Below are 18,662 nucleotides of genomic sequence, written 5' to 3'. Positions count from 1 at the left end.
TTATAGAATCCATGCAGTCAAATCCTTAAGATTATGAAAATAAATAAAATATAAAAGACAAAAAAAACAAAAAACAAAACAACTCTAATATAAATTTACAGTCAGTAGAAAAAAAATATTCATATCAAATTTATTTTTTTAATGCATGAAGAATGTGGACTCCTAACCATACCAAGACAAATCTTTGCTATTTGTGCACAGACATACGAGATAAAGAATCAGATAGATAATAACTAAATAAGCTTATAATAAAACTCCAAATTATACCTATTAAAAATTACAAATGAAAGCGAGAGAACTCTAAAACTTTTTTTTTCTCAACAGATCAAGTGAAGCTTAAAAATAAAAATAAAATAAAAAATAAAAAATAAACTCCTTGTTCATGTGAAACTTGAAAGTCAACAATTTAGATTTATTTTTTTTCCAAATATAACCGACAAAATATCGTAAATTAGGTGATAAATTAACTCTATAATTACATTAATATGACCCAACATTCCCAATGCTAACGAAACTAATTGCCATGTGCATGCATGCCTTAACAAGAACAAGCAATATCAAATCTAATATTATCTTCAAAAAAATAAAAGGAAAGTTTTGTATAACATTCTCCAAACTTCTCAATAATGTAATATGTATATTTTTATGAAAATAATTATATTGCATAATGTGTAGTTCAAAGGATCCAGAGGTTCTATAAGGTTCTCTAATTCTTATTACAGTTAATTAATGAGCTTAAGTCAAAGGTACCATCATTTAATATGAGATACAACAGCCAAATCATATACATCTCACCAACCTCAAAATTGTATCAACCTAATGAAGGAAATTTTTTTCTAAATCATAAAATTATGTTTTCATTGATATACATATATGTGTGTGCATATATATATAACACATTTAATGCAATAAGTAGAACAAACTTTACATTAAATCTACTTTATCATATGAGTGAAAACACCCCTCCATAGTAAAGTTAATATTTTATTTTATTTTTTATTTTATTTTTTCAAACTAAACATATGAAAATTCAACACCGTGAATTATTCATATATATATTTTTTTTTTAAAATGAAGGCAAATGCTCTCCTGATAGAGGCAATAATAGCAAAACTATGAAATTTTCTTTCAGTAAACTTGCATCAAATTCAAATGGATTGATTAACGTAAATCATAAGTGAAGAACCAAAAGCTTGATAGTTTTGAAAAGGACTATCAATTTTTTTTATAAAATATGAACATGTCACGATAGAGATGTGCACAAACATAAAATTAACAATTCAATATATCAATGCATTCACCAATTTAATATATCTATGCCTTCACCTTGTATGAGCTAAAATCCGAATATGTCTCTTTAAAAAAAAAAAAAACATAAACATTCTACATAAGAGATACAATGCTACTAAACTAAAAGAACGTAAGCAAAAGTACTTGCATCTTATGAAAATTTCTTTTTTTTTTTTAAGGTAATAATAAGGTAAAAAATTAGGTTCACGGATTCAAACTCAACTCCTCACTTTATGTTACCGGACCTTCACAACGGGCCGGGGCTCTATGTTTTTCCTTTCTAAATAGTAAATTACATTTTTATTGTCACACAGAACTAGGAAGACAAGATCCAAAATCAAGTAAAAAAAAAACAACTTTTTCTCTAATTCCTCAACTTGGGAGATCTATGAATTGGGATTTGATATAAAAACATATGGTCCTCTTTAGCAATCTGGACCTTGATGCATTTACAATTACTGGTCCACCATGTCGGCCACTATTTCACCAAAAGGAACCCAGCAAGTTTAATTTTACTAAATAGTATTTTTTTTTTTTTTTAAAGCTATTTGATCATATCATTTACCTTTTTTTTTCAACAAATTCTAACTTTTTAAGCTATAATTAAGCCGAACCAATCATTGATATGTTTAAACTAGCTTTGGCACTATTTTAACTAAACCCAAACATACTTGAAACTTCATTAGTCACGCCAAACTCAACCTATTAATCAAATATAAAGCTCATGATCACCTCATTTAGTTAATTGTAAAATTGTAATAATCTAAGAGTAATGCCATACATTACAAATAGATTTCATGAAATTTGACACTAACCCCGGAAACGAGATTAGCATTGTGTCAAATTTCATAAAATCTATTCCTAATGTATAGTATTATTCTATATCTAAAGTGATTCAACTACAAGTAGTAAGGTAACATTTAAGTTTCTATAATAATTATTTATCATGCTACACAAACTATTCACAAAGTTTTTTTTTATATAAGATGAATCACTAAGGGCGTGTTTGGTTCGCCGAAGTGGAAACCGAAGTGACGGAAGTGGGAGTTGATGTGACACTTCCACTTGTTTGGTTCGACGTGAAGTGCAAGATCTGGAAGTCTGCACTTCCAAAAATCTTCCACTTCACTCTTTCGACTTGGGAAAATTTTTGGCCAAAAGTGGGGACTTGCTGTTTCACTTTTCGCTAGTGTAGTTCTAGCATTGGTGATTAAAATCACCCATTTTATTTATTTTTATTTTTTTCCAATGGTTTATTTTTTTATTTTTTTATTTTTTTAATCTTTTTATTTTTTTAATCTTTTTATTTATCTTTTTATCGTTTTTTATCATTTTTTTATCTTTCATTTTTATTATTTTTATTATTTTTTTATTTTTTTATCTGCTATTGTTTCTTTTTTAATTAATTAATTATTTTTTATTGTTTATAAAAAATATTTTTATTTTTTTAATTTTTTATCTTTTATTTTTATCTGTTATTGTTTTTTTAATTATTTAATTATTTTTTATTGTTTATAAAAAATATTTTTTAAATTTATAATTTTAAATAATTATAAAAGTTTCTCAATCCAATAATGACAAAAATGAGAATCTCACCCATAACGAGTCGATGAGTAGAAGTTTCATTTCCATCATTTTCTAAATTTTAACTTTCATCGATTAAACAAAAAGTAGTTAGTGATTTGACACTTTTTCAACTAAACACATGAACCCAACACTTAATCGAAATTTTCACTCGGTAGCAAGTGACTGCAAGACTTTCCACCACTTCGGTGGACTACTTCCGAACCAAACGCACCCTAAGCCTCTATAAAAGATTTTTTTTATAAATAAATAATTAAACCAATACCAAAAAAGAGTGCACAACTTTATGAAGCAAGTGCGAATAAAATCCATACGTAGATGCTACTACTCACTCTTTCATTATCAAAAATATATCCTTCTTCGTGATTTCAGCTGTAATTACATCTTAATTTTTTAATAATAATAATAATAATAAACAACGACCACTCTATTATTAATAACTAACTGTTCATAAAGTTTTACAATATTCCTACATACTCCACTGTTTGATCATATGAGCTAAAAAAAAATTATAATTTTTTTTAAGAAAACTTTTGTTGTATATTTACTTTATTATGGGCAGAAATTTGGCAAGACACAGGTCCTTGTCAGTGACAATAAATTTTTGAAGAACTGCACCGAGTGAAGATGGTTGTACAATAAACATCGAAAAAAGGAAATTTTCAGGACGGTGATGTGACCCTAACCAAACCAAACAAATGATGCCAACCCGCTTCCCAACCGCGAACTAAAAAGCGAAAACCAAATCCCAGCTCCATTATATCCCCCCACCCTCTTCCCCAAACCCCAGAAAAAAAAAAAACCCCAAAAAATCCATCCAAAAATCAACAAAAATGGAGAAATTCAACAATGGATTAAAGACTTACTGGAAACGAAGAGTATATGAGAGGCTGGAAGCACCGGCGGGGCGGCGATGGTGGCGGAGAAGAGTGGATCGGACGGAGCTGGGTGAAGAGCGGCGGAGAGGGATCAGGATCCGGATCAAGGTATGGCGGCGGCTGCGGAAGGTGACGCCGAGGAGGATACTGGCGTGGATCCGAGATGGGTATGCGAGGACGATGCTAGGGTTGGAGAGGTCGGCGATGATCGGAGGCTATAGGGCGGGGTTTGGGACGGCGACGGCGACGCCGATGAGGATATTGACGTCGATTAGGGATGGGTATGTGAGGATGATGCTGGGGTTGGAGAGGTCGGCGACGATCGGAGGGAATGGCGGAGGGTTTGGGAGCTCGACGACGGAGAAGGAGTACGATGAGAGGGTTTTGGTGGAGATATATAGGGCGTTGGAGAGTGGAGAGATCTTGGCCGTTGGTAATGGCGGTGATTGAATGTACGGCTGGATCGTGATGGAGGTTTTTGAGTTGTGGGAGTGTGGTGTTATGTTTTTTTTTATTTTTAAATAATAATAATAATAATAAAATGATTTTGGAGAATGTTGGGAATATGATTTTTGTTATATTTATTTATATAAAAAATTGAAGAATATTTTTAATAGACTAGCTTCTTCATGTTTATAACTGAGAGGCCTCGATTTTAAAATTTTTAGATTATGATTTATTTTTTTTTATGAAATATATTTCTTATTCTTTCTTTTTATGATCAAAATTTATTTCTAAAAAATTAGTCAAATTATAAAGAAAATTTATAAAAAAAATTTGAAGAAGTGATCTTTAGTATTAGATAATGAAAAATATGTTGAAAGATATGGATAAGCCATATTAAGTTAATAAATTATGAAAAAATTAAAGAATATTTTTAATAGCTAGCAAGATTGATAACTATTTGTGTTTGTGATCTAGAGATTTAGAAATCTTGATTTTAAACTTTTTATAGTACGATTTATTTTTTGAGTGAGAAATATTTTTTATTATTTTTTTAGATTGTATGATTTTTATTTTTAAAATTAATTAAATTATAAAATAAAATTTATTAAAAAAATTGAAGAAGTGGTCTTTAGTGTTGGATAATGAAAAATATGTTGAAAAATATGGATAGGGCATATTTGCAACCAGATAATTTAATAAAATATGAAAAGTATGGAAATGGTAGTGCATTAATGAGAAATATGGAAATGGTAGTGTCCAAAGACTCCAAACATCACTTTTGTATTAATTATAAAATGGACTAAATTGTCAACAGAGATAACATGCATTTTTTTTTTTAAATAATACCCATATTAAAACCCACAAAAACTAGCAAGGTAAAATTAAAATTGTTTCAAAATAATAATAATAATAATAGTAATAATTTATTTATTTATTTATTTACATGAAATATGGGTAAATTAAGTGCGTGTGTCAAAATGCCTAGGATTTCCAAGATATAGGGTAAATTGACATATTTATAAAAATTATTAGTAAATATATATATATATCATAATAAATTATTAAATTGAATATTGTTCATGCGCAAATAAGTCTATGGCCAAGTTAAATTTCAACCACAATTAACTCAAGTCCGACTATAAATCATTTCATTATAATTTAAAAAATATAAAATAAAATCATTCATAACTCATAAGTCTCAACTACGAGGACCATTTGCTCATAATTACGCTAATATAATGAAGTCATTTAAAAATGAGAGACTTGAACTCTTCGCATTTTAATATTTTATAGAACATTCAATAATATTTCACTAAAAATTTTAATAAGATAAATTTAAATATTATTCTAAATTTTCATTATTTTTTAAAATTCCCAAAATAATTATAAAATCATCCATAAAATTTAGAAATAAAGTTATATAATATATATAGAAGACCCATCATCTAGAGACGTCCCTAGATTTGAAATCTAAAAATGTCCATAGTAGTTATTGGATCATCATCTAACAGCTAAAATCCATTCATAAACAGTATTAAAAAGTATTGCTCATTATTGCATAGTATAGTGATCATAAATAGTAAATATATACAACATTTATATAAATAATATATGTTAAATCATTATCCAATGACCATAAATTAACATTTCTAATAAACAATAATAGGAACATCTCTAGATTTGAAATCTATAAATATACACAGTAGCCGTTGGATCATCATCTAGTAGCTAAAATTCATTCATAAACAATATTAAATAATATTACACAATACATTGACCATAAATAATAAATTTATATAACATGTATATAAATAATAGTCTGTAAATCATCATCCAATAACTATAAATAAACATTACATAAACAATAATATATAGAAACTTAAACCCATATATATATGAATTTACATTTCCTATGGACATCTATAGATAAAAAAAATCTATGGATGTCTAATTATCAGCCGTTATATCACGATCCAACAATTGATATTGATAAAACACTATTATATTATTCCAAACAGTATTTATTGTTTATTAATGTTAGCCGTCAGATCAAAATCCAATGGCTAATAATAGACATCCATAAAGGATTGATATTCCTTATGAATATATATATATATATATATATAACATCCGTGATAAAGGGTAATATGCACATAACTTACTCTGGTGTATATATATATATAGATATTTGGTACCCGGATTTTCACATTAACTCGTATTATTTAACGACTGATAATGAACATCTACAGTAATATGTACATGATTTAAACTTTGATATATATATATGTGTATATATTTGGTACCCGGATTTTCACATTAACTCGTATTATTTAACGACTGATAATGTACATCTACAGTAATATGTACATGACTTAAACTCTGATATATATATATATATATATATAGTACCCGGGTTTCCACATTGAGATTGCCTTCAAAACCTCTCTCTCTCGCTCTCTCTCTCTCGCCATCGGCGGCGGCTCATTGAGGTATATAGATCGAACCTTCTCCTCTTCGATTTCCCATCGGTATCTTGTTTTCAGATCACTGTTCTCAGATCGGCAACTGCGTTTGGAGCTGCGAAAATGGCGGATTCATTAATGTTTGATTTGTTTCTTGAGATTTATCAATGCATTTAAGACGGAAACCATGAATTTTTTTTATTGATTTCTAGGGTTTTGGCCTTGATGATCATGGCTCATTGCTTGCATTTTGATTAAATGTTATCTATGCAGTGTGATTCAATGAATTTGTTGGTTTTTATTTTTTATTTTTATTTTTTGTTAATTTTAATTTGTTTATTTTGTATGATTTATTCATGATGTTATATATATTGAGAATCATCACAGTGAATTTTCTATTGATCTTTAGGGATTTGGGCTTGATGATCATGGATCATTGCTTGCATTTTGATTTGATCTGCATATTTTATCAATGTTGTTTGATTTCTATAATTTGTTAGTTGTTTTGAAGCTTTTGTTAATTTTATTTTATTTTATTTTTTTTATTGATGTTATATTTTAAAAAGCATCAGATTGGTCTCATGAAGGACTTCTTTCATTATATTGATTTGGACTTATTTGCATCATTTTAGGAATTTATCTTGTTGTTTGAACAATGAATTTTCTATTGATTTTTAGGGGTTTGGCCTTGATGATTATGGAATATCATTTCTTGCATTGTGATTTGATCTGTAGATGTTATCTATGGTGTTTGATTCTGTGAATTTGTTAGTTATTTTGAAGGTTTTTTTTTTTTTTTTTTTGAATAATAAACTACAAGCGCCCTTTTTATATGACTTTTTGAAAGTTTTGTTAATCTAAATGTGTTCGTTTTTATATGATTTGTTAATGATGTTATATATTGAAAAGCATCAATATTGGTTATGATGAAAGAGCTCTTTTATTATTTTGATTTAGACTTGACATGCGTCATTTGGGTAATTTATATTATTGGAAAAAAAAATTTATTGATTTTCAACGCATTTTTATTGATAATTTTGTATTTAATGTTTTGCATTTTGTTGTAATGGTATGTTAATCTGAGGGCCTGAGAAATTTATTTTGTTTGTGTTGAAGGCAAATTAAGGAAATGTCTAGAAAATAAGAAGAAATTTTGGTTTGTTGGACAATTAAGGTGGCTAATCAAATAAAGAAAGATTTTGCGAATATGGTGGTAAATGATCAAACAGTTTGTGAGCAGTTCAAACTCTGCTCTATTGAAAAATAAGGAAACAAATTTGAGCTTGATTTTCAAGCTGGAACTTTGAGTGGTTTGTACAAGTTTGGCTTGAAAGCTCAATATATATATATATGAAAAAGGGACTGCATTTTATTTGTACTGCATCTATATTTTATCCTGTCTATTTACAGCAATAGTAATTAATCATTGTTGTTTCCGGGTCGATCTATTGATATGTCTAGATCATATTTTTCTTTTTTCACTAATAGATACCGCGATTGGTTGGCCTTCTTGAGGCCGGTCTGGGGTTGAGACGGACCGGTATTTTGAGTTTGACTCAGATTCGAACTCAGCTCGAGGCTGTTTGAGAATGGGTAGTCAAGCCAAATACAGTAATTATAGGTTTCTATCAATTAATCATAAGAACATTTCATTAAAATCTTTAGTTACTGTGCTTGGTTGAGATGAAGTTAAAGGTGTTGTGATGATACCCTTAAAATACATTGGTTGGATGATTGGAAAAGAACATTTATTTTGAATGAAGGTTTTGAGACTGTTTATGCTCTTGAAGCTTCTTTGATTCTGATTTTGTTGCTTGAGAAAATTTTATGATCAGTGTCTGATGTTGAAATTAAGATGTCTTGGGAAAATGTGACAGTTTGTCAAACACTTATAAGAAGGGAATTTCGGTATTATACATCTATATATACTTAGTAACATGGCATTTATGATGAAATGCCTTCTTTAAGATCCAAACTCTTAGCACTTGGAAATTCCTCTCTTACCTATTCAATGTACAATTTATTGCTACAAGAATTTTAATCTTGAAAATTATGCACCGGTACTTATTGGAATGGTATAGTCAGTGGATTTTTTTCTTGTTGTTCATTTTGTTATATATTCTTTAGAAGTCACTGAGTTAAAACTTTTTCTTCTTGTTTTTACTGTATTTTACTTCAAATAGAGGTTCTTTTGCAGATTGAAAATGGCAGCAAAATGCATCACTGGAGCTCTGGCAGGAACCTGTGTGATTGCGTATGTATGTGATACTATTGTTTCTGATAAGAAGATATTTGGAGGTTTGTAAATTCCCTAAATCTGTCGAAATTTAGTTTAATTGAGTTTGAGTTTACTCATTGCATTACACTGAAACTAGGCACAACACCGAAAACTATCACTGATAAAGAATGGTGGGAAGCAACTGATAAGAAATTTCAGGCCTGGCCGCGCACTGCCGGACCACCGGTTGTCATGAACCCGATAAGTCGCCAAAATTTTATCGTCAAGCAATCCGAAGCGTAAGGTGAATTTCATCGCTACAGATTTGCATTGCTTCCAATCTCTTGCTAAAAGGCTAAATTAATTCTTTCACTTTCTTTTTTCTTTCATCTGATGAATCCAGCTTCATTTTCTTGTGTTTTTGTTTCTGTTGGCCTGAATATGGAAATAATAATTGAATGGAAGCTAACACTATTCTCAGAGATTTTATAATAACATCTCTTTGTTCCTGCATTTTGAATGCAATTAATCTGGATTACAAATTAGTGCTCTCAATAACCAAAGCAAAAGAGCCTCACATTAACTTCTCATTATTCAAGAAAAGAAAATATTCTGATTTTTTTGTTTTATAGAAATTTAAAAGTCTTGCTCTTGTACTGTATTATAATCTTCTTGTGATTCTTTGTCTTCTATTCATAGTCTTCAATTCAATATGTTCGTTCAGGCACAGTGTTTAAATGAGACAAAGTATGCACAGGACATGACAAATATTTATGATAGCATGCTTAGTACAACAGGGTTGTACCATACAAAGACTAAATTTTCTCATGTTCCATTGGACCAAACCATTGATTAAAATTGTCACAACCTGGACAATTCTTGGATATATATTATTATATTTATCCTTAGATTTCTATGAGGACATGATGCCTTTTGGGCATTTATCTTAGTCCGGTCTATTTAATGAAACATGCTTGATAATCTCCCAACCTTATTTCTTTTTTCTTTTGTCGTATCTTTTGGCGAAATATGACAAATACATTTAAAATCAGGGGTACATGACTAGGGAGAATAATAAGCGCTCCTTTACTCTAGTGACACGGAGTTTATGCTGTAAGTTTAGACTCATAGCTGGAGACTTGTGATACTATTGCATTCAGTGTACTTTAGATCTGATCAATCAACAACCCATGGTATACATATATTTTTTTACAGTGAGATCAATGTTGTAGATTAAAGGTTCTTTAGCAATAATAATCACACAAACTATTCATAGTCTGTTGACCATAATACTAAAACAATAAAATTATTGTGTCTTATCTAACCTTATTTATTTTGTCATGTTTAACACACACTGAACTGGAATTAGGTTACCTGGAGTCATATTTAATGACCTTACAGTAAAGTTATTGCATATCAAATCTCTATAAATAACAAGAAGATGAAAGAGTTTTAAAGCATCATCTTTTATGTCAGTATAAATGACAAAACTGATTAATAGGTTTGGTTTATGTTCAGAGGTGTTCAAATAATAGTTAGTGTTGTCAGATTCAGCTGCAGGAACTCCATTCATGAATGAATGTTTTAAGTTAAAATTCTAAATGCATGCATTTTTTAACCTAACTTTTTTTTTTTTTTTTTACAGTGAACAAATTGGCAGTAGTAATTTAGCTTATAATGTTGAAATACGAAATAAATCCTTTTATCAATGATCACTTAGTCTATTGGTAATGATTTTTTTATATAAGGTATTCATTTGAAGAAAAATTCGAGATCAAACCCAAAAATTTGCTCAAAATAAGAGTAAAAGTGCTTATTAAGTTTACTCCATGTTTGTACAATGTCCTTGATAAGTGCTTGTTGTATTTAAAAAATTAAAAAATAAAATAAATAATAATTATGTGTTCTGTTTTTAAAGCAATCTTGTGTAGGGGGTGTTATAATGCATTTGTACGTAGAGGTTCAGGTCACCATTTATGCACAACCTGACTGAAATTATTAATTCATTTATAAATATATTATTAAAACAATTTTAATTTACATAATTATTTTATTTATCTATTTATTTATAATAATTATTATTTTGATAAACACAATAAATGCTAGACATGTATGGAAGTACACTAATTACGGTGATTTAATGACTCTTTAAAAATTTGTTATGTGAGATAGACTAATACGAAATATGTTCAAGATGATATATATCGTCAATGGTTTTAATTTTTGGGTTGTCCATTGACTATCGTGATATACAATACTTAATTAATTGTATAAATTCAATGTATGTAACATATTTAAAATAAATTAAAATTTATATATGAATGCATATTTATAAAAGCTTAAAATTGCCCGCATACTGTCATGAAATTTCTCCTTTTATTCATAACCATAATTAAGCTTTTTCTACATACATAAATGTTTTTAAACCGAATTAAATAATTACTATTATTTTATGTTGGACAGAAAGTAGATTAATTCATTTATAAATATAAAAATTTTATTTTTATTTTCTATATATTTTATTTTTATATTTTAAGTTTTAGTTAATTATAATATATTTCAAAAATACATATTTACACAATGTTGATATCTACACACGTTACATGTACTTAAAATTAGTGCCCAAGGTATTTAAACAACGGGTAAAAGGATTTTTTAATAAATTTATTTAAAGATTAACTAATGGGTGATTATAAATAATATTTATAAAAGTCTCTATATTTTAAGAGAATATATATTGAAAAAAAAAATTACAAATATATTTTGATAGGTTGAGTTATATTTTGACACCTCTACCCTTCTGAAATAACCAAATTACAAATATACCCTTATGCATACAACACCATAGAGTTGGAAGAAGAAGAATTTATCTGATATAACCTATTTTTCAACATAATAGATTTTATTTTTTTTTGGACAAAGACAAAATAGATTGTACATAGATAATATTTTTTAATTTAAATCATATCATGAAATAATTATTATGAATTTAAAGTTCTAACCCAATCTCTTCTTTGGAGGACCCTATCTATTTCCAGGTGTCCTAAAGGAACTCTTATACCCTTAACTATATATTTATATGTCACATTGCATGGCAATATTATTAATATGATGAAACGTAATCAAATTCTCTTTTCATGACAATGACTTTGGCCACGTAATCTTAAATTTGTCCCTAATTGTAACTAATCTAATTGGGGAGTACTAACTAACAAATTAGTTACACAAAAAGGAAAGTAATACCAAGACGTTCAAATTCATAATTTTATAGTATTATCACATTAATAAAAAAAAGGAGTGCGCTTTTTATTATTATATCTACTTCAATCCATGTTCATTGTTTTCTGTTGATGTGTCTAGTTTTCCGCCTTTCCATTTTAAGCTTAATCATTTAGTTATGTCTTAGCCAATGCTTACATCATTGGTCCAAAAAATAAGCAATAAATTCTAAAAAAAAAAATTATAACTTCTGAAAATTTTAAAACATCCCAAACATACTATTTGATATTTGCATTTACCAAACAATCCTTATTTTTTCTGACAGATTATTTTTAAGTTAAAACAGCTTAGTCTATCAATTTATTTTATTTTATAACACATACTTTCTCACTTAAAATGTACAATTTTCGTTTAATATTGAGTGTTTTTGTGTAGTCACATAAATTTTTATTTAAAATATGATATTTTTGTTTAATATTTAATTTTTTTTAATATTATGTGTTTTAATTTAACAAATTGAGAAATATTTCCGTCAATATCAGTTATTTTTATGATAAAAAAAAATATAAAAATGAGTTGTAAAAAAAAAACTTTTTGAAAATACCCAAACTTAGTGGGATAATATGTAAATAAATGAAACTTGGGAAAAAAACTATTAGACCCATTAATTAATAATTACACATAAACTACGGTAAGTTGAAATATAAAGAGTTAAAGATATTAAAAAGTAAGTACTTTTACTTTTTGACATAATTAAAAATGAGTTTTTTATGCTTGTGATTTAATTGGATGCAAATGGAAGAATACACTTTAAATATTCATTCAAAAAGGAAAAAGTATGATGAGTACGTGGCCCTAAACGTGCCATCCAAGTATTCTTTGGGAAACCTTAGACATCCATCTTGATATAAAGTCTTACACAACAAGCATTATGTATCTTATCATTTATTGACTTTGCTTCTTAGTGATCAATCAATCATTTGCTACCTTTCAACTCATTCAAGTCTCCGGGTGCTTCTTTCTTTTTTTAGTTCTCTTCTTATAATTTCTATTTAGTTCTAACTGCCTATAATAATAAGAGCATTCAAATTTAATTATAAGATACCATGGCATGAGTTTTGAGGTCAAGTGATAGATCATAAATAGATTTAATTAGGTAAGCAGAGTGTGTAATGCATGATTAAAGATTAAGATGTAGGTTTAAAGTTAGGCATCTCAATTCAGTCTCTAAAATTTGTTAATTTTTATATTACAAAATTATCTAATATTGATCCTTATGAATTAAAATCACTAATCATATCTAAAAATTAAATTATAAATTTTTTTAATATAAATATAGACAAACTATATGTTAGGTTATGCGTAGTTTTCTAAATATATTATGTATCTTTATCCTGTATTACGACAGATTTGACCTTCATTTCCGCTCCCAGAAGATCTAGTTCTAATATATCTAAAGTGTTGAGAATTATATAATTTTTTTATTTATATTTTTTTAAAAATATTGCTCCGAACTACACAAGTTACTTTTTTTTTTTTTGTCCATTATTTAAACTTATGATAGCAAATTGAGTTAAGCGACACACCCAATGCATTTACATCGTCCCGGGTTTTTGACATGTGGAAATATTGAGATAGTGACTTTTCATTTAATTAAGTTGAGTATGATTTTGATTGATTAACAAATATATTTATCATAGTTTGTGAGCTTCTAACAACTGCAAAAACCTTGTTATCTTAATCCACAACTTAATAAACTAACTTAAGAAAACACATCCACTCATTTTAGAATGCAATGGTGTCCAGCAATTGGAAATTTCCATCTTTCCGAATTCCACCTGTTGAACCATCACAATCCATGATTCAGAAAGGATGAAAGCTGTTGAAGGGATTCCATCACATTACTACACTAATCCTTTTTAATTCCTAACTAATCATCATAATCGTCACTAGAATCACCTTATAATATTCCTCATTGTGCCTTTCATTTCACCCAATTAATTTTTTACAAAGATGTCAAGTGGCGTCAAAGTGAAAGTGGCGCCAAGCAGATGTAGAGAACTACTAATTATGATAGTTTAACGACCCCTATAAATAAATATCTTTATTATGTAACTTTTGAGAGTAAAAAAACTATTGTTCTTTTTATAAGGGACTCACACTATGATCATCAAATAATAATGACCCATAATATATAATGTGTGAACAGTACTAAGTACCAATTATGAGAGTTTAAAACCTGAACTCTTAAAAATAAATCTCTATGACATATAATTCTGAAGGAGTAAAAAAATACTATTTTTCTTATAAAAGACTCACACCTTGACCATAAAATAATACTGTTCTATAATATACAATGTCATATTGAAGTACCAATTACAATAACTTAATGATTATGTAGAAATAAATCTTTTTATCATACAATTTTAAAGAAAAAAAAAAAATTATTTCTATGGTAGAGAACTCACACTGTCACCATTAAATAGTACTGACGACCCATAGTATATTAAACAGTGCTAAGTATCACAAAAGGCAAGATTTTTAAGTCTAACCACTTTAGTATTTAGTGGTCATTACCAGTGATTTCTCCCATAAAATCCTTTAATTACCGATAATTAATCACAATTCCAAGGGGAAACTGACACGTAGGCACATTTTCATCTAGGACGCCAGGTGGCAATCTCCTATTGGATATCCACGAAGCAAACAGAATTTAAACTTCAGCCAGGATGAAAAAACCCGCAAGTTTTTCCCGCCACTTCAATGCTAAAGTGCGAGCCAGCTGTTGATCCTCGGCAGTACATATCCCGAGGCACAGAGGCCAGACACTGTCGGCGATGAGACGGCCATACGACGCCCCACACTATTATCAGTGTGAGATCATCCTGACCGCTCCCGTACAAACACCCCTAGATTCTCTCCACGTGTCAACCTCCTCCCTAAATTTACCTTTCTACCCTTATACTACAACTCTCGCGATGACAAATCCCTCATTATATAATACTAATTAATAATTAGTAAAAAATTAATGGAAATAAGCAATTTAATTACTTAAAAATAAAATTTAAAAAAAAAACAGGAGTTATCGGGAATATGTACCTGTTTTGTTGTTCGCTGCGGCAGCGGAAGAAGAAGAAGAAGACCAAAGAGGAGCTGAAGCGCGGAAGAAAAGTGAAGAGAAAGAGGAGTTAAGGGCGGAGAAGCGTACCGCGAGTGCCGTTATCGGGGTGGTCAAGCCTCCAACGGGTTTCTCTTTGGATTCGCGCCGACTTTGCTTGCTTCCTAAGCGATCCAAACCCTGAAGACCGGGCGATACCATCACCGCCTCCTTACAATCACCCCCTCCCACCACGCTGGCGGTGGTGAAGGGAACAACACTAGGGTTTCTCCTTCTCGCCGATCTCTTTGACTTCAATCCCCGCCGCCGTCGCCGGAGGAAATCCGCCGGCGGTGATCGGCAGCGGAGGATGCAGTGGATCATGAGGATCTCCGGTTTCTTCGCCGCCGCTTTGCTCACCATTATCCTATTCCCATCCCTTCAATCCTTTCCCCCCGCCGAAGCCATCCGATCGCCTCGCCGGTTCGCCTCGCCGGACCGGTTCTCATTCCGGCAAGCCCCGGCGTTCCGCAATGCCGCCGAATGCGGCGCTGGAATCGACGAGAACACTACCATCTGCGAGCCATCTCTCGTCCATATCGCGATAACCCTCGATGAAGACTACCTCCGCGGCTCGATCGCCGCCGTCCATTCCGTACTCCAGCACGCCCTTTGCCCGGAGAGCATCTTCTTCCACTTCCTCATCTCCGAACCAAAGCTCGAAACCGTAGTCCGCTCCGCCTTCCCCGATCTCCACTTCAAGGTCTACTACTTCGATCCCGACCGCGTCCGCAATCTCATCTCCACCTCCGTTCGTTCCGCGCTCGAGCAACCCCTCAACTACGCCCGCAACTACCTCGCCGACCTCCTCGAGCCCTGCGTCCGCCGTGTCATCTACCTCGACTCCGATCTCATCCTCGTCGACGACGTCGCCAAGCTCTGGCGCACAAGTCTCGGCTCACGCGCCATCGGCGCACCCGAGTACTGCCACGCCAACTTCACCAAATACTTCACCAATCGCTTCTGGTCGGATCCCCACCTCGCCGGAACCTTCTCCGGCCGCCGGCCGTGCTACTTCAACACCGGCGTGATGGTCATCGATCTCCATCAATGGCGGAAATCAGGGTTCACGAGAAGCATCGAGAAGTGGATGGAAATTCAAAAGCTCGGCGGCACCGGCTCAGCCGGTCGGATCTACGAGCTCGGTTCTCTTCCACCGTTCCTTCTCGTTTTCGCAGGACACGTGGCGCCCATCGAGCACCGATGGAACCAGCACGGTCTCGGCGGTGACAACGTGAAGGGCAGCTGCCGGGATCTCCATCCGGGGCCGGTCAGCCTCCTTCACTGGAGCGGCAGCGGCAAGCCTTGGGCTCGTCTCGATTCCAACAACCCATGCCCCCTAGACGCTTTGTGGGCCCCCTACGACCTGTACGGTCCCACCGCCAACTCCCGGTAACACCTCACATTACCATTATTATTATTATTATTATAATTTTTTTTTGTTGTCTGATTTTTTATTTGTAATTTTATTTTTTTTATTCCACTTTTTTTTTTTTCTATTTCTCCACCATTTTCATTGAAAATAATAAAAAAAAAAAATGAGTTATTTATTTTCACATGTTCTGTCATTTTACTTGGACGGCTAATGAAGCCAAAAGGCATTTGGGGTCCCATATTCTTTGGATATTAATATTATTATTATTATTATATATATATATATATAGGCAAAGAATAAGTATCAGGGATTGGGGAAGTAGGCTAATAGCATAGGTTGTGTGTTTAGCTGGCGTGGCGTGGCTTCGGTGGCAGCCACACTATTTTGTGACCGACCCGTCCCTTCATCAAACCTTTTTTTGCCTCCTTTTTTTAAATCTTTAGAATTTTTATTGGATTTTGTTCACAATGTCTTGGTAGTTTCAGTCAGTACATTCTTGTTCTTTGTTCCTTGTCCATGATTTTATTGCTCATGAATATATATATTATTGGAATGGTTTGTTATTGGCCGCATTGCACTTTTATTAGTTGTTCTTATGAATAGAATAATATAACTATTAGATAGTTTGTTAATTGGAAAATTTTAAATTTAGATATATAAGTTGGGATTTCTCATTCTATCGATTTTTTATTTAAATTGGGTCTAAATAATATGTTTGTTTTGCATTTAATAAAGACTAATATTTTTTAAAAATATCTTTTTTTATATTATTATTAAGTTGGACAAACTAATCACCTCTGACATGGAGTTAGATCTCTCAATCTCTCATTTGGCAAGAAAAGAACTACGATCGTTCTACTGTAAAAATAATAAAATATCCAATTTTTAAAATGTATATTTTTTAAAAGGCATGGACAAACAGATATATGTATATATATATTTTTTTTTCAGGAGTGATTATTTTAATTTTAGTATTAAAGAATCTAGAAATTTAATTCTTTTGAATCAAACACATTTAATATGTAAGTTTTGTTTTCATCTGTTGCATTGTGGAATATGGCAAGTAATATATTTGTCAGACATATGAAAGTTTATATAAATATATGGTGTTTTATGTTTTTAAAAAAATATTTTTAACTTGTTTGGTGTTAAGATGGTGTGAAAATAAACAGAAGTGAAGAAAAGAAGGTGAAGGGTCATTTTTGCATTATTAGAAGCCAAGAAAACCACACTAACACTTGAGACTGGCCACTAGGAAAGCACTTAGCCAATGGGAATGAACTCATTGAGTTGGGCCCCACTTCCTTACTCTTTTCGTCCTCCACACGTGTCACTGTTAGACTTTAACCCTACCAATCACCTCCAAAATCACTTCTTTAATCACTCTTAAACCACTAAACATTTGCTTTCTTCTCTAATTATCTTGACATTAAGTTTAGTTTTTGTGCAAGATAAGCATGGTGATAGATAATTCTAGAACAATTTAGTTGTAGGCTAGTGTGTATGGCTTGATGTACACTTGGACCACTATAGAAGGTTTTCTTTTGTTTATTGTGGTACTTGAACTTGAAGGCTCTTTGCTTCTTGCTCTTTGAGTGGGTCCTGTGATTGTTCTATACCAACTATACAGATGATTAGTTTAGTTTGCATGTTAAAACTATGTTTTCTTAATGTTTCTTAATTGCATTTCTAATCATAGGTTGTGTTTGGATTGAGTGTAATTAGAGGAAACTAATGAAGTCTATGTTTGCATTGAGTGAAATTAGAGAAAGCAAGAGAATTACATTGAATGAGGCTTGTGAAATTATGGAGATTTTTCTTGGTTTTTTTTTTTTGGATTTATAGGGGAATTTATAATTTGAGGAAATTATAAAAATATATATTATGTGGATGATTTTGGTGAGTTGGAATGAATCTATAGAAGACACAGCTGTTGGTGGGTTGGAACAAATGGACCAGTGATGGTGTTATTTCATGATTGGAACTATTTCAAGCCTGATGCCAAGTTGACATCCAGCTATTGTTTATATAT

At 31.1% G+C, this 18,662-nt stretch overlaps 3 protein-coding genes across 4 annotated transcripts; all 3 read left to right on the top strand.

Moving 5' to 3' along the window:
• Positions 1-3,707: 3,707 nt before the first annotated feature.
• On the top strand, positions 3,708-4,202 carry LOC120273748. Its single transcript, XM_039280450.1, has one exon. The coding sequence runs from the start codon at positions 3,708-3,710 to the stop codon at positions 4,200-4,202; it is 495 nt and encodes a 164-aa protein (XP_039136384.1).
• Positions 4,203-6,624: 2,422 nt separating this feature from the next.
• On the top strand, positions 6,625-9,277 carry LOC120274016. 2 transcript variants are annotated; one of them, XM_039280759.1, is made up of 3 exons: positions 6,625-6,688; positions 8,859-8,959; positions 9,037-9,277. In XM_039280759.1, the coding sequence occupies exons 2-3, from the start codon at positions 8,866-8,868 to the stop codon at positions 9,180-9,182; spliced, it is 240 nt and encodes a 79-aa protein (XP_039136693.1). In that variant the 5' UTR covers positions 6,625-6,688; positions 8,859-8,865; the 3' UTR covers positions 9,183-9,277. The 2 variants fall into 2 exon arrangements, with proteins under 2 accessions (XP_039136693.1, XP_039136695.1); XM_039280761.1 differs by lacking the exon at positions 6,625-6,688 and adding an exon at positions 8,677-8,736.
• A 6,261-nt stretch (positions 9,278-15,538) lies between these two features.
• On the top strand, positions 15,539-16,754 carry LOC120273699 (probable galacturonosyltransferase-like 7). Its single transcript, XM_039280392.1, has one exon. The coding sequence runs from the start codon at positions 15,566-15,568 to the stop codon at positions 16,649-16,651; it is 1,086 nt and encodes a 361-aa protein (XP_039136326.1). The 5' UTR covers positions 15,539-15,565; the 3' UTR covers positions 16,652-16,754.
• The last annotated feature ends 1,908 nt before the right edge of the window (positions 16,755-18,662 follow it).

This window comes from Dioscorea cayenensis, chromosome 12 (assembly GCF_009730915.1).
Source record: "Dioscorea cayenensis subsp. rotundata cultivar TDr96_F1 chromosome 12, TDr96_F1_v2_PseudoChromosome.rev07_lg8_w22 25.fasta, whole genome shotgun sequence".
In the NCBI taxonomy this organism is placed as follows: domain Eukaryota; kingdom Viridiplantae; phylum Streptophyta; class Magnoliopsida; order Dioscoreales; family Dioscoreaceae; genus Dioscorea; species Dioscorea cayenensis.
This window is presented reverse-complemented; position numbering and strand designations above follow the sequence as displayed.

Coding starts and splice junctions, on each gene's coding strand:
- LOC120273748 (XM_039280450.1), top strand. CDS start 3,708: ATGGAGAAATTCAACAATGGATTAAAGACTTACTGGAAACGAAGAGTA.
- LOC120274016 (XM_039280759.1), top strand. CDS start 8,866: ATGGCAGCAAAATGCATCACTGGAGCTCTGGCAGGAACCTGTGTGATT. Junction 8,960..9,036: donor TGATAAGAAGATATTTGGAG/GTTTGTAAATTC, acceptor CACTGAAACTAG/GCACAACACCGAAAACTATC.
- LOC120273699 (XM_039280392.1), top strand. CDS start 15,566: ATGCAGTGGATCATGAGGATCTCCGGTTTCTTCGCCGCCGCTTTGCTC.